Source organism: Mizuhopecten yessoensis, unplaced genomic scaffold (genome assembly GCF_002113885.1).
Source record: "Mizuhopecten yessoensis strain PY_sf001 unplaced genomic scaffold, ASM211388v2 scaffold10477, whole genome shotgun sequence".
Taxonomy (NCBI): domain Eukaryota; kingdom Metazoa; phylum Mollusca; class Bivalvia; order Pectinida; family Pectinidae; genus Mizuhopecten; species Mizuhopecten yessoensis.
Window position 1 is genome coordinate 573,836 of NW_018408566.1, and position 24,832 is coordinate 598,667.

The 24,832-nt window shown below is 35.9% G+C and overlaps 1 protein-coding gene across 4 annotated transcripts in view; it reads left to right on the top strand.

Moving 5' to 3' along the window:
- LOC110460748 (protein ANKUB1-like) overlaps positions 1 to 24,684 on the top strand; it is a 36,882-nt gene extending 12,198 nt beyond the window's left edge. For 3 of the 4 annotated variants that reach the window (XM_021513860.1, XM_021513858.1, XM_021513859.1), the window contains exons 2-3: positions 4,303 to 4,356; positions 21,726 to 24,684. In XM_021513860.1, coding sequence (XP_021369535.1) covers positions 21,910 to 24,096 — 2,187 coding nt within the window. In that variant the 5' untranslated portion in view covers positions 4,303 to 4,356; positions 21,726 to 21,909 and the 3' untranslated portion in view covers positions 24,097 to 24,684. Of the gene's footprint in view, positions 1 to 4,302; positions 4,357 to 8,128; positions 8,414 to 21,725 lie in introns of those variants that run through there. The other variant, XM_021513856.1, reaches the window with a different exon arrangement.
- Positions 24,685 to 24,832: the final 148 nt, after the last annotated feature.

Sequence of the window (24,832 nt, forward strand, 5' to 3'; positions counted from 1 at the left end):
TACTCTGATAAACGACATACGGTAAACTGTGGCAGTGTTGCTTTACTCAGATAAACGACACACGGTAGACTGTTGCAGTGATACTTTACTAAGATTAATAACGACACACTGTAAACTGTTGCAGTGTTGCTTTACTCTGATAAACGACACACGGTAGACTGTTGTAGTGTTGTCTCACTCTGATAATCGACACACGGTAGACTGTTGTTATGTTTCTTTACTCTGATACACACAGTTGACTGCCAAAGTGTTACAAAAACGCATGGTAAACCGATCTGTCTAGAAGTGTCTTGTACGGTTTACTATATGTACCACTGCATTCACGATCACGGGCTGTCTGTTTGAGAATACTCCAGAAGAAGTTGAGAATGACTTGAAAACAACTTGAGAATGACTTGAGAACAACTTTAGAAAATATTGTGAATGAATTTTCCAATTTGGTAACGTATTTTATAAAAAAGAACGTCTGCTTGCGCCAGGTGATGTCCTGCACCACGCAAAGGTGTACGACGGAAGGAAATAATCCGTCATAAACAAATCCTTATAAAATTATGAAAAGATAATGTGAGGAAAACAACATTAATGTTAGCTTAAATGTGGATATGGAGAGGCCACTGACGATAATATTGTTTTAAAAATATCTATCTAACTAGTTTAATGTGCATGCCATTCCTCCGCGCAAACTTTTTGTTAACGTGTGTGACAGACCGAGGATCATGATGATCACGGCGTAATGATATATAAATCTGTCTGTAATGTTTTCGTTATATTTTGTGTCTCTCATAGAGAATATTTACCGCTTAAAGAGGGATAGAGTGCTTTATTGAATATGTTGTGCAGATTTGCTCGTTAAAGAAGACCACTGAGCTGTATCTTTTACTGGGCGATGACTTGAAACCCGTCATAATCCGACCATGGTACAGTAGTACATGTAGTATTATATGTTGCTACAAAACACACGCTATAGAAACATTAGTGATTGTAAAGTGTGTGGGGAAATATCTAAGGGTCAACCGTCTATATGTTAACAAAAATAATGATATTACGACGCGTGATCATAAGCGTCTGATTTTGTAACTCCAGATTTCAGACATGAAAACATACTTATTGACTGTAATATCGAGTGAAAACACACTATACGAAACACTTTCATTAATGAAAGTTACTTGTCACACGTCTCAATAGCTCAAAGGAACAGAAAAGGAACTTTCTTCCGACACATTTGCAAAATATGCAAGTCTATTGATGTTATTTTATTGTTGGGTTATTATCTTTTAAATCCAAAATAAATGTTTTGTTTTCTTTAAATTTTGACACTGTTGAAAACAACAATGATTCACGTGAACCTTCAATGCAGTGTTACATTAATGAAGCTCTATACCATTGGGTAACGTTCTTAAAACTTCACCACGACATACACAACAGTACGTCTGATGTCATACATTGGAAATTGACATGTATTGAAACTAATGTTTGCTTTTAGATAACATATTTACACCATCTTAAATACCACAATCAAAATTATGTCATTCTCTATGACTTACAATGAAAACAAATTCTGGCACGGCACTTGTGGCTGTCATTAATCCCGTTTTGGACAAACAACACCACAGTGACATGGCACAAAACTCAATACACGCTTATCTGTTGTAAAACTATAATGGAATCGCTGTACTTGTAATGCTGTCGTTAATTGACTGACTCTCATGTGACGTAGATCGTTATTTGGGAAGTGACCGTCTTTCGTAGCTATTGAATATGTATTAAATGAAGTCCATCTGCATGATGTGTACTTTAAGCGTTGTATAGTACTATCTTACTATTACAGTATAGTATACATATAAAATGAGCGAGATTTTAATGTGTTCGGTAGTGGACAGTTTGACGTATTACCTTACTATTACAGTATAAATTTAACGATTTTGTGTGGTTTGGTAGTGGACAGTTTGACGTATTACCTTACTATTACAGTATAAATTTAACGATATTGTGAGGTTTGGTAGTGCCCGTTTTGTCGTATAAATTCCCTATTACATGTAACTTATACTTCTCATTTCTTATCATTTTTCGGGATATTGAATCTACTATTCCCTCTAAAATTGTTTCTGTTCCATTTCTACCATTTTACTCCGTTACTCATTTGACACATTGTGTTACCGTTTGGTAAGGATATGCCGACTGATTCTTTATCACTTTATTGTCTTAACGGCCTTTAAGAATGTGTGAGATCAATTTAAATGCTGAATTTCCTATAGTTCCCCTAACTTCCAGTAAAGCAGACAAATGTCAATCGCGCTTCAGTATTAACGACCACCTCATCACGGGGCGATCGACATTCAAATGAGCAGTTAATATTGTTTGTTTGCCACAAGTGGTTATTGATAATCCGTATAATACACTACCGTGTCAACGGTGAGAGTATTACCAGTGTCTCTTATCATCGAACGAGCACAGAAACAGATCCGCCGTGTTTTATAGGGGCGAAATAATTCCTTATCACTATGTCGTGATAGAATGGTCTTACCCCCGTTACTCCCAATCCAATATAAGATATTCCAAACATCATATATCACTCTTAGTTTTATCAGCCAGACAGCATTATAACTCTCAAACTCTACGTTCATTTATTTCACATATATTTTTATTATCCAAATTATATCAAAATTTATTACATTTCTGCAATACCCACTCCGAATCTACAAAAGCAGATAATATTCTAAGTTCATTTAATTTCATATATCTGATTGATCCAAATTACGTCAATATAAATTCTGTATCTGCAATACACCCCCCCGTAATTACGAAAGCGGATAACCATATATACGTAATAACACCACAAATATTGCTTTCATAGTATGGTATTATATTTACCCCGTGTCCATTAACACGTGGTCATTTGTACAATGAGTCCTGACCGGAAGATGTCCATTAGTGGCTGGAAGTGTCAAAAGTCGATGGTTTATGAAATCGAGTTTCTACAGTGTAATAGGGAATACTCACCTATTTGACCACAGGTATAACAAAAATAAGCACGAAACGACAACAGGGACAGACGAAACAAAGTGAAAAATATTAATACTGGCAGCGAAGCCATGTGATCCGAGATTATCAGTTTTTTCCTGCCCCACATGTGGTCCCCGTCTCCTACAAATATACATAGAAACGTATGTAGGTAACGGGGACTAAAGACATAGCGAACAAGTCTTAGCAATAGTAGACGCTGATATATACCGATGACAGATACAAATACATACCAATGGTAAACACTGTTACATACAAACGGTAAATACTGTTACATACCAACGGTAAACACTGATACATACCAATGGTAAACACTGATACATACCAATGGTAAACACTGATACATACCAACGGTAAACAACCAATGGTAGAAACTAATACCTAATGAAATTGCAAAGAAACGTGTCTGTTTTCATATTTTGTATACAGACAGTTAATGTCTGTTTCACATAATAACTGGTTGTCCCACTATCAGCCCCATCGATTAGCTTATTGGTGCCATTTAAACGTGCCTCAGTATGTTGTCAGCTATTTACCGCTAAAGGAATACACATCGATACATCGACCACATCAGAGTGAGATAATTACATCTCTGTCAGGTACAAAATGAGCATTCAGGACGAGGACAATCGTCCGTCAACCTCCCCGTCATACTGCCGGCCATGAGTGGTCAAACAGCTAAAACAGAGATACACACTGTATTGACATGTCGTTACAACAGAGCGCTAGACTGGGCTTTAATTGACACCATCAAAGAGGAACGGATGTTACATACCGCGTTATTGTGGTGTCAATGCGGATGAGCTGCTCGACGTAGTACAAATTAGTGTTTGCCTGGATGGTTCGCGATATATTAAATACTGAACATTTATCGTGAAGCCGCGTCTGTCAGTTACTATGCTGATCTCCCTGTTTGGTTTGCTATATGTTCTATAATTAATAATGTAAAAGGTACGAACACATGACAAAGAGGTTGCTTCAGAAATCAATAGTTATTTTATTATCACCTGATAGTTTCAGTCCCACATCAACATCTGACCATAAACATGTACATGTAAAACGTATAGTGTTGGTATTATGACAATTTAATCAATACTAAAATGTCTAATGGTAAATGAGCACAAAGATGGACGGAGGTTGAAAGTCAGATCAATGAAGACATACTATTGGTAATATCATTTATAAATACACTCTCGTCTAACACCTGGAGGTTTCAAAGACAGTTTTACACAGAACTGTAGTAAGTTAATATATACAAGCTTTCTTTCGTTTTCTTTTCAGAATCTTGTGACAAAAACCCCGCAGAAATAGAAGTTCCTTAAAGACGATAATCAGGTGAGTAAAGAACGGGTAAACAAAACATATATCGATATCACTGTAATAAGTGATGTAGTAACGTGATGTCATATTTCATTATGGTGATTATTATAACAAATCGATATAGTGCTATTTTCATATATAGTGAATTGGTAATATCTCTATAGTGATAACGTGATATCAGTAAATAATTCCATGATAACACTAGTCCTTTGTAGTGATATAACCTATTCGTTTAGTGATATTATCTTTCCCTCAAAATGAACAGGATAGTATCACTCTGATGAATAGACAATATCACTAAGATCACTATGTATTGTTACATGTATCTCCCCCAATGTGAAGCAATTCCTATGGATTGTAAAAATGTGAAGCAATTCCTATGAATTGTTAAAATGTGAAGAACCCCTATGTATTGTAAAAGTGTGAAAAAAATCAACTTATACAACCAGCAACGGTAAGCAAATAAAATATATCCCCATTGACATAAAACAATCATTATGTACTACCATCAATATGAAAGGACCACTAAATTCCCTAACCAACGTAAAACTATCAATACGTTCTTCTATTTTTGATGAATTATCTGTTAAATAAGTAGGCCTTGTCGTAGGAGATATCCATCAAGTAAGTAGTGGGGACCCCATACACCAGCTCTAGATAGCTGTACGTCATGGCCGGACTGTAACAGTTCATATTCACAAAACTTATATAACACATCCATTGCATAAGATGTCCAGTATTTCGTAATGGTTCCTAAATCAACTATCGTGTGAGACATGGAGCGGACAGCCCACCCATTAACTTATATTCGTGTAGATCAAAATGATAAACAAACAAGGGTGCGAATGAAATATCAACAACATTTTGTTGAAGTGTTTAGCTAGTCATTGCATACGTACTAATTTGAATACAATTATGCGGTGTAATATTTCAGGAGTCATTTTCAAGAAGTTTGACTTGCTTTTAACTTTCAATACCACTCTTGTTCAAACATTTTAAAACCGAATTCGGCCACTTAAACCATCTCGCCCGTCAGTTCTACAGTAACGCCAGCCATTGACCTGTTGAATGACTATACCCATCTACTTATCTCAGGTTTACAGTATACAAGTTGTTTTGATTAGTTAAACAATACAAGACTCTCTAGACTGGACTATGCTATAACGTGACGAGTATAAGCCTTTGTGTCAGTGTATAACAGAATGGTGTTATTGACTGTTTAGGTGATAACTAGGACCACGGAATCTTTGTTTTGTTTGTTGTTTGTTTGTTGGTCTTTTACGCCATATCAACAGCTATTACCATTTAAGGACGTGCCAGGATAACTGAATCTAACCTGTCATAAATACCAGAATCGTAACATTAATGTCACCAAAATATTAAACAAATTGATAACGTTTCAGTATCACATCTCAAAGTTGTTATATTTATCTTGAAAATATAAATTTTCTTTGTTAAATTGTCCGATTCTACCATTGATCTGACGACATGTTGGTGTACTGTTACGGACTAACACCTGCTTAATACATTATAAAACAGCACACTGACGGCTTATCCGTCATTTTTCGTAAACAGCGTGCTTGATTAGCTGGTAAGAATTGAGTGCGTGGTCGTTTACAGAAGACACACTGTTACGCGCCAATACCCAAGAACTGTTCAGTTGTTGTACTGTATGTAGTTTTAATTAAAATCCAGTTTAATTGTTGTCGTGTCAGCCAGGGACACATTCCTTCTACCCACTATGTTATAGGCCACCTATTCTACCCCTAGGTATATATACAAATGTATATCTCTAGTGTATCTCCCTAACGATGTGTATTGTTCTAAAGGTTTGACTTTGTGTCGAGATACGTATCACACAAAAGGGCATGGGAATGCAAATATACTAATATACAGTCCTTACTTACTCGGGAAAATCAATCTATCTCACTGTCTCTATGTAATATCGAAGTTTTATAACGTAAATGTCGGTTTATGTTTGTTAAACGTTTTCAATATACACTTTGTAAAAGTAATTTCTTGATTATTTTTATCTTGATGTAACAATAATATGTAGGATAACATGACAGATAGGTGTTTTATTTGTCAAAAAACATCAACTGATCACAGGAAGGTTTACACATGTATTTAACTCAGAAAGTGTCGCCAACAATTAAATAGCAACATAAAAACAAATACTTTTCTCTTGACAAGGTTTTCGTATTTCAATTTATTGCTGACTATTTATTAAACCTGGCTATGGCAACCCCTTTTAACTTTATGGTTGCTGTTGGATAAGGCCCGAGTTAGACCCCTATAGTTTATCATTTCGTTGTTATTTAAATACTCTTATCATGAACAAATACGCAGGATGTCACCTATATGAAAATGACAATATTTCATAACAGCAATATTGGCAATGATGTATTGTAAATTGATGGTTCTTTCACCTATAATACAATTTTCCAGTATAGAGATTTACAGACATATTGCCCTTAAGTGCATCATTCAAATCGGTCCAGTAATGAAGAGATTCCATGAAGTCCCTTATCATCTCTACGTTTAATAAAAAAAGTGACCTTACCCTTCCGATATAGATTTGATGAATGTTTTATCATCATTCAAGGATTAATATATCATTTAAAATCAATTCGACTTAGATAAACAGGTAATAATATTGTCGGAATAAAACTATTGACCTTCCGTTTACATGTTAGCTGTTCTTTGTAGGTATCTTGATTAACTGTTATTACACAAGAACCATTAACGTAATTCTTTTTCCGGCAAATGAAAAAATTCTTCATTGGTTTGTCTTTGAACTAAGGAAGTCATCAATGTGCATCACCGTTCATTCCTACTGTCATTGTCTATACCAATGCAGAATGCTGTCCCTGTCTGTATTACAGTGGTCATCAGCGCGACTATATACAAAATCTCTGTGAACATATTAGCATACTAAAATGAGATTTTGTTAACGTGTCGGGTTATCAGAAGAAAAAAAAATCTGTTCTGAGGAGCGTAGTTATTAATTGAAGCATTTAAACTTTAAGAAAACAGGTTAAGAAATAAAAAGTTTCATTTTTGCTAGATGAGTAAGACTGTACCTGAGAATGATTGTCCTTGGACCACACACTATAAATATACCTTTTGTAGTATTCGCTGTTGAAATGAATACAACATATTAACTTCAACGTCGGAAAACGATATTATAGATCTGATGTTCTGTTCTCACAGGGATTACCTACCTATAGGTGTGCACTGTGGTCAAGAACAGCTTATATCGTCTATAACTTCACAGGCCGAAAGCTATAAAAAGTGTTGATGCGGAAAAATACAGGCGGAAACAGTGATTCTGTACATGTTAAAGTATTAATGTTCAATCGAAGCTCCCGTGAACATGATATAAAAATGTTAATGGGAGATGTACTTGGACGAGAACATCAACAGTCTCACAATTATAATGTATGTGTAACCGTGTAGGTAGTTGGCGTTTTAAAAATAGTTCAAACAGATGCGTCCAAAACAGATATCAATATCTATATTGTTAAGCGTTTTGAAATAACAAGCTGTCAAATAGCTCGCTCCATGTGCCGTGGTTTAGATAGACAAAAGCAATATCACGTGAACGAACCAGGTGACTGGACCAAGTTTCGGCAATTAGTCTCGCAAAGTCTATAGCACCAATGACCCTTGAAATGGTTTAATAGTGGCCGAACACTAGACAAAGCACTCGTGGCACAATGCATATACGCGAACTGGGCTATTGTTTCACTCTGTACGTAATTGATATCGGACCGAAGAGCCTATTAATGTGACATGCCTAGCAACAAACGCTAGATTAACGCAGGCTGTGGTCGGGCCACCCCAGTAAAACTACCCTACATTCGGAATACTACCAACAGGCGTCATAAAATAGGGAATCATTCAAAATGTGAACGTTTCCGTATGCCATTATTTACCGGTTGATGAAGGAAAATGACGTTGTAACCTTATATGGTCGTATATATATAGACTTAAGACCTGGAGGTCAGGATAAACCCATGGGCCGGGATGGCCCTAGGGTGGACTTAGGTGGTGTGTCCCCTCTGTAAAGGTATGTTATAATGGTTTTGTGACTTTATCATCGCTTGATAGAGACCACCTTTTAGTTCAGTATACAATACTTTAATGCTGAGTTCTTGGTTATAACATTAACGATGGAGATAAGTATATATGAAGCTATATCTTGGAAGTGAACTAGAAAAAATCTCTACAACAACGTCATAAAACTTCGAGCATACCATTGTAATCTTACAAACCCTCCTCTGTCGTCAGTAATGTACCATATGTAAAATATGAATAGGTGACAAGAAATGCAAGCCTGCTTCATAATTTAAATTGAATATTAGAAAACCTAGATAGATATATCAGTAGGTACGGAGTCTGGCGGCCTTGTAATCTAGAATGCACCAGTAGATAGGTTGAGTTAACCTTTGTCAATAACATTTGCATCACTAAAACGTGACAATTAACATATAACAGTAGTAGCATGTATATCTCAAAATGATCATGAATGCAAAATCCGCATAAAATATGTGATACACTTATATGAATTCATGATGAAACATGTACAATTACTCATGATCAATACATGTACAAGAACACTATCTATGTGATGCAGGGTTGGATTTGAATGTCAGAATGTTAGTATTTAATGCGTTATATATCCAGATTGGCATGCCCAGTTTGTATAATAAGCTTTATATCTACCATAGTGCAAACAGTATCACGATCTTTCTTCATATCCTAAATCTTACTACTTCCGAACATGGAGCATATTACTACCTATCCTAAATTTGATTACTTCCCAACTTAGAGCCTATTACTTCATATCCTTGATCTGCTTACTTCCTATCTTAGAGCCTGTTACTTCTTAATCAAGATACTATTACTTCATGTCCTATATCTGATTGATCTAATTTCTTCATATCCTAGATCTCATTACTTCATATCCTAGATCTAATTACTTCATATCCTAGATCTCATTACTTCATATCCTAGATCTAATTGCTTCATATCCTAGATCTCATTACTTCATATCCTAGATCTAATTACTTCATATCCTAGATCTCATTACTTCATATCCTAGATCTAATTACTTTATATCCTATATCTGATTACTTTCCAACCTTGAGCCTATTACTTCCTATCCTAGATATGATTACTTCATATCCTAGACCTGATAACTTCCTATCCTAGAGCATATTACTTCCTATCTTAAATCTGATTACTTCATATCCTAGATCGGATTACATTCTATCCTAGATCTGATTTCTTTCCAACCTTGAGCCTATTACTTGCTATCCTAGATCTGATTACTTCATATCCTAGACCTGGTAACTTCTTATCCTAGAGCATATTACTTTATATCCTATACCTGGTAACTTCCTATCCTAGATCGGATTACATTCTATCCTAGATTTGATTTCTTTCCAACCTTGAGCCTATTACTTCCTACCCTAAATCTGATAACTTCATATCCTAGATCTGGTAACTTCCTATCCTAGAGCATATTACTTCATGTCCTAGAATTGATTACTTTCTAGCCTATAATCGATTACTTTCTCGCCTCAACTCGATTTCGCGTTGGTCCTCGTCTTTTTTTTTTTTTATCTTGTTCTTCTTTTTTCAAGAGTTTCCACGTACATCATTATTATTCGTGTGGCTTTTGTTTATTTCAAACAATTTATCCTGATAAAAAAAAACCAGATCAGTTAGTCTTATATTTATTAATTTTGATCGTCAGAACTAGATTCATACGTCCTGTATTTAGTACTTTGTTTCTGGCTATAACTAAACCCATCGCTCCTGTATTTAGTACGTTTGAAATCTGCTTTTTTGCAAGACTTCCAGACACCGAAACCTTTTAGCCAAAATATATAAATACGTATTATGTTAAGCATTAAAGTAGGATAAGCTACTGTTGGTTACTCAATTATATCTAAGCTGGATTACCAAACAAGTGGTAAGTCATATATATATTTTAATCAGCTCTCTTTGCCGTGATTGACCGTAATACGTAAGCATCACCGTCTATGTACCGAAGGGAACCTAGTTAAGCACTTACTATTAGAGAAATGTGTAATCTAAGTCTGTTCATATCAGTATACTTCGAATTAAGATTTTATAAAACCTTATACATCTCCTTGGTTAAAATGCAATGTGTTAGCGCATAATATACAGCAAATCAGTTTTATTCCACATCTAGTATTTTGTCGCTATTTTTGCTAAATGGTAAACTTAAGAATGTTCATACATATTTTATTGCACATAAGGTACACTTAAAATTAATTTAGAATAAGTTCGTGAAAATGGCACCTGTTTACCGACGTTGTTATTGATCGGTACTATATAACTTTTTTTCTGATGGACTACCTGCCACTCAGTTAACCAATTATATCACCCAGTAAACCAATATCTGGGTATCTAAGGTTTTAATCAAACTGTCAGTGGGACGTTTCTGTTCATATGATTTATATCTACAGCACCCCGACTTCACCAGCGACGTATATTAGAAATATAAATCCTTAATTTTACAGAGTATGTCATTGTCACTGACTCAGTACTCCTTTAGTACACGTCTATAGATAAACAGGTAACATCTTGTTTATCATTTGATAAATTAAAGATTGTTTGATTAAAAATCCCGTTATATATAACAGAGATGTATCATAAAGGAGTAGAGGTATTTCCCATTAGTATATACCTGGTATCTGACTGAGGTATACATATAAAGTTGGCTGCCATAGATTACACCATAAGTCACCATCTCTTTATCCATGACACGTATTCTGTGTAACACATGTACGTGTGATGTCTTGAGTGCCCTTGCTGAGCACTTGACCTGGCAAACAACCTTTCAAAATGCATGTATAGGTAGCTAGCCACTCCGAGTGGTTCGTACCTGTATAGTATTGGGGATAACAAGGAGCCACTTTTATTGTTTACTTGTGGCTGACTTATAGAACTAATTTAGATATTGTTCAAATAATGGATATTTTTGGTATCACTGTGTTTTCGTTTTTCGGGTAAAAACCACATTTTTGAATACATTAAGTGGCTTTTGTCCGGCCGTATAGCGCCTCGTGGGTTAAATATGTCACCTGACTTGACAGAGATAACTGGTCATCCTTGGTCGTCTTCCATAATATCAATTACGTGCCTATTGACCGACACACCATATATACTGGGGGAACCAACTCCAACCTGTAATTAATACACAACGTCACTGACATACTAACACACCATATGTATTGGGGTACCAATAATACACGACGTCACTGACATACTAACAAACCATGTACATTGGGGGTCCCAATAATACACAACGTCACTGACAAACTAACACACCATATGTATTGGGGTACCAATAATACACAACGTCACTGACATACTGACCAACCATGTATACTTGGGGTACCAATAATACACAACGTCACTGACCTACTAACACACCATATGTATTGGGGTACCAATAATACACAACGTCATTGACATACTAACACACCATGTATATTGGGGGTACCAATAATACACAACGTCACTGACAAACTAACACAACAGATGTATTGGGGTACCAATAATACACAACGTCACTGACATACTGACACACCATATATACTGGGGTACCAACTCCAACCTGTAATTAATACACAACGTCACTGACATACTGACACACCATGTATACTGGGGGTACCAATAATACACAACGTCACTGACATACTAACACACCATGTATACTGGGGTACCAACTCCAACCTGTAATTAATACACAACGTCACTGACATTTACAGGTGGTAACTCACAGTGGAAATCAATAGAGCATCTCACTTTTCATCACTGGCCTTTTAAGTTATTTAGATCACCTTTAGTGATAGAAAACCTCAGATACGCCACAGCAATTTCTGATGAGTAAGATTAATTTATCAGATTAGTTTAAAATGTATTAACCACCTGTAAATTAGTTAAGTCGCATTTATAAAAGTAATTAGAAAGCAAAATATAGGTCGATAATATATTTTTTCGACATAATCACATGTTAAATCCTGTTTAAACTGGGCAATAGAAAATGTCGTACAGTGGGTTTCCGGATAACGCTGATATACATAACAGCTGGATTTATCTAATATGGTTCCATGTTTTACGTGAATGAGAATCGTTAAATATCACATGCATGGTATATGTAATTTGCCGAATTCAGGTATTATTTCGTATCTGATTTTTCCGATAGAGACATCTGCACAAACTTATCTAATATAGTATATTTTACTCCTTTTTAAATCAGCTTAATGAGTTGTTACATGAAATCTTTAAAACGATATTATTGAGAATGATGAAGTAGAATATACATAAATCTAAGCATATCCATGTGTGTGATTTGTATTTCCTTCCATCAGATAATCAATTTAAATCACCATATGTAAAACCTATTGAATTTTAATATTTCATATAATCTACGAGAGGCAATGAAGCATTTACTTATCGTTAAATTAATAAAAATATATACCGCTTGTTCCTGTACTGTAAACTGTGAATAAATTTCAATAACATCATTTTTACAGATATCTTCACCTACCTCATTATCGTGACATAAGCAGTTTATGGTTTGTCTAACGACAATCTCTATATGAAAAACATTAGATGTGATTGAACAACCTAAATCAGTGCTTTATCGAACATATCGATAGATCAATGTTATTTATTGAGCTACTCTGTATGATACTAACAGATAAAATGATACACATATGTACCTTAACTATATATTTTTGTCATGCAGCTGAGCACCGAACATGATGTATACATTATATGGCGAGATAGATATTCATTATCTACCAAGCGGGGGAGACGAACGTATTTTCGTGATGACACTTTCAAAAAGGATCGCATTAGTATACGAATATTCAATTCAAATTGCTTAGAATAGGATTCAGGAAAACATAAATTCGTGAAATTGCAAGGAGAAGATTAGGTGGGTCTGTATTAACAATGTACATGGTTATACAAATGTATGTCAAAGGAGTAATATCCTTCAATCATAGGAAGATAATATGGTGGAGAATGGTATTCTTTTATGCTGTTCGTGTATGTAGTATGGTATGATATAATGAAAAAACGTTTAATAATCTATAGATTTTTAGTGAATATTAGACGATAAAGATACAATGTAGCGAGGAGAACAAAATAGAATAGTTATTATATTCAAAGATATCAATCGTGTGTAAAAATCGGAAATGTAAAACTTTAAGTTTAAGGAACTAAGAGATCTTTTGATGTTTTGATGTACATGAATTAATTATTAACTCACGTATTCGCCTTCATACATGACTTCTGTGTGAGTTGCAGTGATTTAGATACACACCTTTGGTGATGATTTTCAATATAGATTCTAAGGTCAGGGATATTAAATCCTGCTGAAAGAATATTGACATTCGGCAAGGGAATTGACATTTCAACACTGAACCCATTTATTATGTCCAACATTGCATTATTATGTTGATGGCATTGTTGTTATTTAGCAAACATAACATTATTAATAATAGTCAATTTCTGACGTCGATATATTGTAAGTGTTGAGCGAAAGCCATCTCAAGGTTTGTCAACGTGCTTAGGTAAATATTGAAATCCAATCATTGGGGTAGAAATATATAAATGTAGATGTAACGAAATAAATACCAATCTATTCTCAGACTCGTTTCAAATAACCGGATACTTATAAATACCAAATAGTCTTATTGTGTACTTCCGTCTGCAGAGACGTGCAAACTTCCGACGGTAGAAAATGCAAATATGTCTTACCTTGCCTCATTATGTGATATATGTGGTAAAAGTGTTTACTGACACAAAAATACTGACATATGCAAATCATTAACATTTAAAAGATTGTGGTAAATATACCATGTTGATCTAAGCCATTGAAACTTTCTATTTTAAGAAAGAATAACTGATTCTTTTTGTTATCAGTTTACAAAGTCATTGACGATGTAAACGTATTTTATATTACCATAAACAAACACGTGTAATACAGTTTATATCCCTGCTGTATGACAACCAGAGATCAGGTTCATATCTTTACCTTATTAATTAATTAAATCTTTGATGATTAGAGATAGATATTTTCTATTATATTTAGTTTGACGTCATGAATGTATTAGCGTCTTTATACACAAAAGCTCAAAGTCAAATGAGTATCAGTTATATTGTGTACTCGCGTGTTAATAATGCAATTACTGCTGTACGGCTTTGTTGCGATTTAAGTTAATTTGATGACCTTGCGAGTTAACTTAAATCTCGATAAATTTACGATCTGACGTTACTTACAGTCATTATATACAGAGACTTGGATACCTCCTTCTCACAAAACATGTTTCCTAACGTCTTACTGTCATGACCAAAGGTTATACATAGCTAGATTATACAGCCACATTCTTTTTTATAAGCAACTTGTAACAAAGTGAGTCAACTTACATGTGTATTTAGCAAACAAATTAATATGGTCTGACGTAAAGGGTTCTTTATATAAACCGTATTATTGCCACAAGTTATAGAAGTGACCTTACCTATAATAATCCTATATCAAGGTGTTTTGATAGACAAACACACGACTGCCTACTGACGGCAGTATCATATTTTAAAATGTTTGTTTAATAACTAAATCTGATATTTTAATTCCCTCTGACGTGAATGATATTTAATTATAGCTTTTTATTTCTCGTAAGCCTTTAAAAACCTTTAACAAATAGCACGGATTGAATGGAGGTTATACTATAAGAAGTTTGTTGAAAGAAGTTAATAGTTTATAACCCAGTCAGGCAAATTTTATTTGTATAGCCTTGTCAGTTGTATTTAAGTCGGTTGCCTGTGAAGTCATCCAAAGGAATGAAATTGGCAACATTTATTAACTATTGGGGTGGAGGGTATATAATATTTCTCAAGAATCTGTCAATATTTGTACACCTACCTTTTACCGACACAAATAAACCGATCCCCTGTCGCCGTATGTAGGACTTGGTGTAGGGCAATATTACATACGGAATACACAACTACTTGACCCACCGCAGGAATCGGTCCAAAGTAAAACAAAGTTTTACATCATGTACCATTGACAGAGTATATAAAACCAACATATTGTATCTATCCAACGACTGTCTAACTCTTACTCGGAAATATATATTTATTTACACAAAATAGAAATTTAGTTATTGTCGTCTCATATCTTTTAAATGCTATCCTTAATGATTAATATAAGTTTGTACCTCAAAAATTCAAACTTTACGACGCTAATCCCAAAACAAAATGCCTTGAGAATTCTGAACTATAAAAGAGTGAAAAACATTTTCATATACATACATTTAAAAAAATACAGAGTCGACTGCAACGATCCTCCACATTATCATTAACTCTTTAAGTACAATCGTCTGTATCGATATATAACTGAAATACAAATTAGTGTGTATTGCTACACCACAGAAAGTATCATTATCATACTATGCAAAGAAAAGCATAAAAGTGTAAGTGATAATTACTTTTGATGGATGCACTTTACGATTATTGATGATCGTTATGTGGCTATGGTTATCACTTCCTTAGAGATCCACAATGGTTACATGTACTTTTGATACTTAATTGGACTATTTTGACATTTATATGGGCGTTTACACTCGTATTATGATCAGTCGACACACTTCTTCTGTATTTGAATTAAAATAACAATACTTAAATAAATATATAACAACAGCGCTTAGAACACCATGTTACATGTTTCATATTAACTCACTCAAAAAAGAGATCGTTCCTCAAAATCGGAAAATGTTATAACATATAAAGCAATTATTGTCCTATTTCTCGATAACAGTAAATTTTTATCGGGTCGACACTAGGACAATGTTTTAATTTGTGGAGTGGAGTAGGGGGTATAAAATTGTGATAATGGTTTTACGATTTGAAAAGTTTGTACAAACAAAAGATAAGTTTGTGTTCTGCAGGGGGTAACATTTCTAAGTGTATGTTTATTATATCACCTAAGTGTTAATTAAATCTCAACTTTTGTATCACGCTGTTCCTCACAGTTAAGACTATTTATTAACAAACATTCTTCTATTTGTGTGACCGAATCGACATTTTATTATATACCCCTTCATACAAAATATAATATTTACAGTGGAATGACGATGTACATTAACGTTAATGTTTCATTTTTGAGTAGAACCAGGCTTGAAAAGTATTATTTTTTCGATTATACTGTAATTGGTATTGGGAGCGACTCTTAAAAATGATAAAAAAATGTCTCCTTTCCGAGTAGAAGTATACTAATATATTTATTTAGTATTCTATTTTAAATGTAATCTGTTTATTATCGGTAAATGTTAACTTCTCCCTGTACTGTAAACACCACCCATGCTAATCAGGGCGTATCTTAATAATATATCTCCAATCTGAAATTATATAGAGAATCTTTGACAGAACATGCTAATGTTAATACATTTAAAGATAACCTGCATGTACGCATTATCAGTGTATATGAATACCAAACTACTTTAATAGCAGTGAATTTATTCTATAAAGGATAAATTCAAATAATTGGCACAACAGGGACGCTGAATTGTATGGCAAGTGTGATAACCCGCAGGTGATGGTGAGATATACTAATGTTTTATACTAGATTCGTGTTATAGTATTGAATGCCAACTGTTCATACTAGATAACAATAAGGCAAACTAACAGTTTATAATAAATAATAGCAAGAAATGCAAAAAATAGCTAGTACTAGATAACAGGGATGAATACTGGAAGTTTACAGGATAATAGTGAGGAATACTAACAGTTCATTCTAGAAAAAAGCGAGGATCACAAATAGTCCATACTAGATGAAAGCTAGGAATACGTGCAATTCATACTAGACAATAGTGGTGAATAATAGCAGTTCATACTAGATAAAAGCAAGAAATACAAATAGTCCATAATAGATAATAGCAAGGAATACGTGCAGGTCATACAAGATAATTGTCTGGAATAATAGCAGTGCAAACTTGATTATATACAGAAACACTAGAAGTGCATACTAGATAGAAGTGAACGATAAAGTATTGTGTGTAATGCTAGCAGTTCATATTATAATAAAAAAGGAACGATAGTGGTTTCTGATAAATTACAACAGGTTCTAGGGTTAGGGTTAGGGTTAGGGTTAGGGTATTCGCAAAGTAACGAGTGTAACCATAATAAGGTAACTTTATGTAATGGATAGAAATAGCAATGATACACAAACTGAAATGACACAAGAAGGAACGGAAAAAGCATCAATGACACCAATATATAGTGTTTAACATGGTTACTTCAATTAGTTTGATAGTAGACGTGTGATGTTTCGAGAGCGCATGGAACATAGAAATCGTAAATCTGTAACAAACAATTAACACAAAGATATGTTCAAATCTGTTTTGGTAGATTGAGCAGCTCTACAATTGACTATCGTGGTGAATGTCCCAGGGTTATGTAAAGGAGAAACAACCCATGTGGTGTAAACATATTAATGTTCAGAGGCGTTCTCCTTTATTTTGACGTCCCCGTGGTGATTGTTTACTTAGGATATATGATTGTTGTTCAAATTGTCAAGCATGTTGACAAGATGGGATGAAAATGGTTTAACCTAAAAAGTCACAACACTTACTTCTACCTTGAGGCGAGCGCCACTAACACACGGTTTCCTCCACCGTACTCCTTGGACGTAACTCAATCGAAAACCAATTAGATAGGTTTCAAGGAGGCTTACTCCACACACGTGTCAATAATGTAATTTCGTTTTATAATAGCGTTTTCCTATCTAATACAGCTCACTTACTTTTAATTGCTGAACAGTATTATACTCCTGTACGGCAATCTACTTCCAACGCCATTTTATCGACCGTAATTGCATAATATATTTGATTTGATAATTGGTTTCAAATCTAAGCCACAGGTATTTGGGTATCAGTACTTCTGCATTGTTGACAAATACAATATTATTAAATTCGTATATTGCCAACGTCCCCTGGCATAAAACCACAGAGTTCTTAATATAACACAACTCTTGTTAATACACCTCCCACGGGAGCCCATGATACCTAGCTGTAGATAGCATTACCCGCATATAGAGAGTATTATTGACAACTATGACAGTAACGAGATACCGCATTATATCAAATGTATCAGGATCTCGTGTTAAATGGTTCGTTTTTAGACCGCTGGATGTCAGGTTTAATTTGGTAATCAGATCGGACGTATATAGCCCCTGTGTGTTTATAGTATATCGAATATCGCTTTCATTGGGATTTTAAGGTACTTTAAATGTGACGTACCGGCGAGGGTGGTGTAAGATTTATCTAAGGTAGGTAGAACATAACCACGTAATGATAACACTTGTATGATCAATTGTTATATATTGGATAACGATATGTAAGATGTTGAAATATGATTTACTGTTATAATATGTATTTTTTCATGTTAAAAATGTCTTTGCTTTGCATGATATTGTACAGGGATAAGAGGATAGGAGAAGAGTCAAGGCTTCGAGAATATTTTTCCACGGGGTGCAACTAACATAGTCAGGAGGAAAATGCATCATGCTTGATATACGTTTCTCTTTTATTATGGTCAAGATAGAGAAACGTACTGAAACAATAATTGGAATAATTTGTTGTTGGTACCCGATATATCACAGAAATCAGCTAAGGTATATATAGCCTTTCCTAAGTATCGTATATTGTCAAGTGGATACAACGTCAGGCTGGTCATTACAATGATGGTCCTCCATTGATCTAACTCAAACAAGTAAAGTTCAGACACAAGGTTTGCCCAGTGCCAATTTCTAAATATAAAATCAATTTAAGAGATTTGGATCATGATGACAACCTTGACGAGTTCAAAAACTTGTATAGCCTTAAAACATGTCAAACCGTTATTTGTTAATACGGTTTCTGTTGTCGACAAGGAAATCACTGCCAGGTGTTGTTGTTGTTGTTTTTTTGTTTTTTTTTACCGTCGAACATGACGAATGGCATTGCAAAGCGTTCTGACGTCATTTCCATTCCCTGTTTAGTTCATATGAATGTCTTGGGTCAATTATATTGACCACGAATGTGTCTCCAACCTCTTCATCACCTATGGTAAAACATAAATAGTATCTCTGCGGCTGTGTTTCTTAAAGGTTCGGTAAATATTGTTACATTCCCATCCCTCAAAAACTTTATTCATCCGAGAATATATCAAAGTGTTATAGTTAGTACTTCATAACATCTATGTTTACCAGTGGATATATCACAGTGTTATAGTTAGTACTTCATAACATCTATGTTTACCAGTGAATATGGCGGTATAATAAACATACCTCCTAGCTGATCGATTGGATACGTTAATGTTTCAAGTCAACACACTTTGCTGTAGCTTGTTGTTTGGACAATCTGGTAACTGTATGACCCAATCTGTACCACTATATCACGGACTTATAGTGGGATATCGGAGTAATCACGGCTAGTTTTGAATCGTATTTACATACAATATAATGTGTAATAAAGTTAAGACGTAAATACCTCGTCGAAACTGTTTCAAATACCTAACCGTTGATGTTTCAAAGTAATTACTAATTAACGAAATAACAATAACGATATTAAATTAAATATGTATTTAAGTTATAACATTCCAAATCAAACATTGAATACGCTGGATACATGTAAGTAATTCATTAACTCGCTTATATTGATGTTAATTACACCTTTTATTATTACTATCGTTTCTATGTTGCTAAGACCACGAATTAATTAGGTGCATTCGTATACTACATGTACTTCTAGTATTACAGAGTGATATCCGCCGACACTACACGTGTTTAACCTCTGCCGACACTACACGTGTTTAACCTCTGCCGACACTACACGTGTTTAACCTCTGCCGACACTACACGTGTTTAACCTCTGCCGACACTACACGTGTTTAACCTCTGCCGACACTACACGTGTTTAACCTCTGCCGACACTACACGTGTTTAACCTCTGCCGACACTACACGTGTTTAACCTCTGCCGACACTACACGTGTTTAACCTCTGCCGACACTACACGTGTTTAACCTCTGCCGACACTACACTTATTTAACATATGTGTTTCAGTTCACTTTAGTACTATGTGACCGTTACTTCCCTAACTACCCACCGGTGTCCTAAACCTCAAACCTGGCAAACTCACAATTCAATAAAATGCTTATTACGCTTAGGTTATATATCTGTTAATACAAAGCGCACCTGCCATTCACGTCAAACAGTGTTAGAATAGGGTTTACGAATGTACATAGATGTGGTATTGGAGTGTGCGAGACACTGATGTGGACCGCGTTATTGATAACTGTCATTCATAAACGTGAGAAATGCATTTATTTTCGAATGGATGACTCGAGTATAAGATTGGGGAAGGGAGGTTTCTCGCCCACATAGTCGCACTGGAACGGTAGGTATAGTGTGCAGAGTAAAACATTTTGAGCAGTTAATGGTGCTGCTTTGTCATGCAATAATGAAGTTATCAAACAAAATACATTTCTTTAAGATTGTATGACAACGTGCCAATTTTACAGGCGGGTATAACTGTATATGTTAGTTTTAACGACGGTATAGCTGAACTTGTCAGTTTTTAAACAGTTTAAACTGTACGGTCCAGCTTCGTATTAGTGTGCAACTGTTGTATATACGTCAGTCTGTGAACGTATAGCTGAACATGTCAGTTGTATACAGTTCTGTAAAAGGGTATTACCGTTGTGTCTGAGTTAGTTCTGTATGAGAGCATAGATGCACTTGTCAGTTTTATATGAGGGTATAACTGCATGTAACATAGTTCTATAAGGGTATAAGTGTACAGTTAGCTGATGGTACAGCAGTGCTGTTGCCTGGCGTGTTGACTTGTAAGATAGTTTTTGTATAATTACACGTTTGAACCTATATTTATATTATTTTATGTGGAAAAGATTCGTATTCTTTTCTTAGCTGGTCTATATATTACAATTTGTATTCATATATTCATCTTTTTAAGTATTTAAACATACTGTATTGCATATCAGTAAGCGAATCTAAAACAGCATTAAACATCTATGATAGAAAGATTGGATAAAGATAAAATTACATAAATAATGTAAGACATGATTGATTGCATACAAACATATAAAATGTACCTGTACCATTGCCAGCCTAAAGCATGAATACTGCTTCAAATTACATGCAATAATGCATGTCCGAATTTACAATCTTCACCATATGTGTTTACCAAATATATCATTTGTTTCCGAGAAAATGTTGCTAAAATATAATTTAATGAACTGTTTCTTAGTTAACCAGCTCTTTTTGTATGTTAACAGGATTTGCGGAGGAGCCAACGCTGAGAGTCCAGGAGTGAATTGCCCGAGCAAATCACCAAGAACTGTTTATCCAATCACGTGCATTGAATTCCCGTGGAGCTGCGAGACTTCACTCCGTCAGTTTAACACAAGTGCTGAAGTGTTATGCTGATACATCCCCCTACAGATCCTCTGTTAGAGTATTATGTCCAGTCCAGAAGCCTTAACAATGTTAGTGTTTGGGGTTTACGAGGACGAACGGATGTCCATAGACGTCCCTATAGGGGCGAGCGTTGGAGAAGCAAAACGGATGTTCCAAGACAAATTTGGTATATACGTTGACGATTTCAGTAAAAAAGACCGAAAGGTTGTTGTGTTGCATTATAGTGGTAGTGACTTGGAGGAAGGATGGTGCTTCACGGATCTCGGAATCCCTCCGGGATCGACCATCAAAATCCACATGAAGGAGGAGATAAAGCCAGTATTGTTTGTACACTGTACGTATAATGATGAGGTCATCGATATCGTGGACAAAGCACTGATAGTACATACAATGAAGGTAGAGGACCTCCGAACAATAGTTGGAAAGCGAACGGGTATCCCCGTCTCTATTTTCCGATTAGTGAATAATGACGGTCAAGAAATGTACGACGGCCACGAGTTATACACCTATGACGTAGAGGCGGGAATGACTCTGAGGATGGAAAACTGGGACGGCTGGAACGAGTTTATTAACCTGTGTATAATGGGATTTACACCACAGGTTCTCGCTCAAATCGCCACGGACGAAGTCATTTCCCGCTTCCAGATGAAAGTGGCCTTATTTATCGCGGCCCATTACGGAGGTGTTGACCTGGCGCGAAGTCTTATCCGACAGGGTGTGCGGGCCGACGAACACATTGGAGAGCATCCGACCAGACAGTGGTGTAACGAAAAGTCTCATATAGAGACCAAAAAGGCCCCGATCCACGAGGCCACAGAGAATGGTCAGCTCGGTGTGGTACGGCTGTTTGTAAATCACGATATCACTGTGGTCATGGCGAAGGACGGTAATGATTTGAACGCTCTGAATATTGCCCTTAGAAAAAAACAAAAACCGTGTGCCACATTTCTTCTTACTCGGCAGTGGACAAAGGTCCCCGTAGGCAAATTCGGCTCTATCACTGTTCAGAGCCTACGGAAAATCAAAACATGGTCGATCCGTGCTAAGGAAAGAGCTTTTGCCAAATATGGACAGACGCGATCGACTTTGAAGAAAAGGTCCTATACCTGCGGAGCACTGGTAAGTTATGGCCAGCCAGTGGTGAATGGCTTCACGCCAAGCCCAATGACCGGTAGGCCTAAAAATGAAATGAAGGATAAGGAAAAGCAAAAGTCTATTGATACATTCCACGAAGTCTACGGCATCAACGGAGATCCCGAGAACTACTTCCGGCAGATGGGTACTCTTGCGGGTGTACGGAACTTGAACCGGAGGCGAAACACCAAGTGGGGTGCTATGATCGATAGGTCGGATGTTGCCGTACAGCTTGCAGGGGGACTGGCCAATGCCATTGATAATGACTTCGAAACAGAAACAGCATTTTCAGTCAAAGGTCAGGGAGGTAAGCAAGGAACTGTAGCAGAATCTGTAATATCGGACGCGGACAGCCGACCGTACAAAGGCAAACGTCACCATGGGGCCGGACACGCTATCGACACGGTGGCAGAAACTAACGCCAAAACAACATTCGCAAATAAAAACGTCCGCGGTGGGAAAGGAGACTATCTCCTGGATGACGACATAGGTGATCCCAACACTAAGCTACCTCCCTTGTCGCACCGAGGGAAAATACAAGGGGGGAAGGATACCATTAAAGAGGAGGACGAAGACGAGTTGTCCGACAGTAGCATGGATAAAAAGTACAAAGCAAAGTATATTCAAACGCCTATCAACAAAAAGCCTGAAAAATCCGCCAAATCGTTACCCAGCTTACGGGGAGCTGGCGGAGAGAAATCCAAAATGGCCCAAAATGCAGAAACACCAGGATCCCCGCGAAGCATAGCAGACAAATCAGAAAAGTCAGAAAAGAAATCAAAAAAGAAGAATCGTATTACGTCTTCAGTGCTGTTGTCAAAGGCGAAAGCCGCGTCAGAGGGGGCGGTTCCTTTACCCCTCATCAGTACGGAAAACATCAGCAGGCCCTTCTTCTATCACAGGGGAATGCGCGAGGAGGACGTCGTGCAACCAATCCTAGACCTTGTCTCCAAGTACCAAGGGTCGACCTCACGTGACCGTGCCATCAAATCAATGACTATCGCAAACACGTTCAAGGAGAAGGCATGGCTAAGTCAGATTCGCATGGCGATGGCCCTGACAACGCACACCATTCGGCGATCGGTCACTAACTGATTTGTCAGTGGTATTACTATAACTACATCGTCACCTACAGTATTATATCAACATGAACATGCCTAAATAAGAAAGCATTAAACTTGATAATTGATACTTGTCTACACCGATTGTAGACTTTCGATCAGTTATGTCTATTATGTGGTTATTTGTGTTAAAAATGTGCTGACTTGTGACTTTGATGAGTTGATCTTTATTTGGAAGACAGAACGTGAGAGTGACAGATGTTGTAATATCAAAACTTTCCCTGATGCTCAAATAGCATTTTATGGGCCATATGATGCAGAACGCGTGCAGTTATTTTTTTTAATTCGTGTTATAAATCAACACAAATACACATATATATATTAGTGCTCAATGTGTGTAACACTCAAACATACAAACAATTCCAGCAATCTGTGATATCATTGAAAATCCTTCAGCCAAAACGGCTGAAACTGACGACCATGATTTGTCGTTCAGTTTCGGATACCTATCTTGTAATTGCCCTGTGTGGATTTCCGTGTAGAAACAGCAGGTGTTGAGTATCATTGTAAAAAATCTATGTTAATCTATAATGAACTTTAAATTAAATGTGATATATTTATACATATATTGTGAGCTTTTATAACTTCAGCGTCACCGACTCCATAATTTTGAGAATATTTCTCAATACCATTCAACTGTATCAAACTTTATTGCCCAAATTGATTCACTGGGTCAATTTTGCAAATTCACACTTGCAAGAAAATTAGTT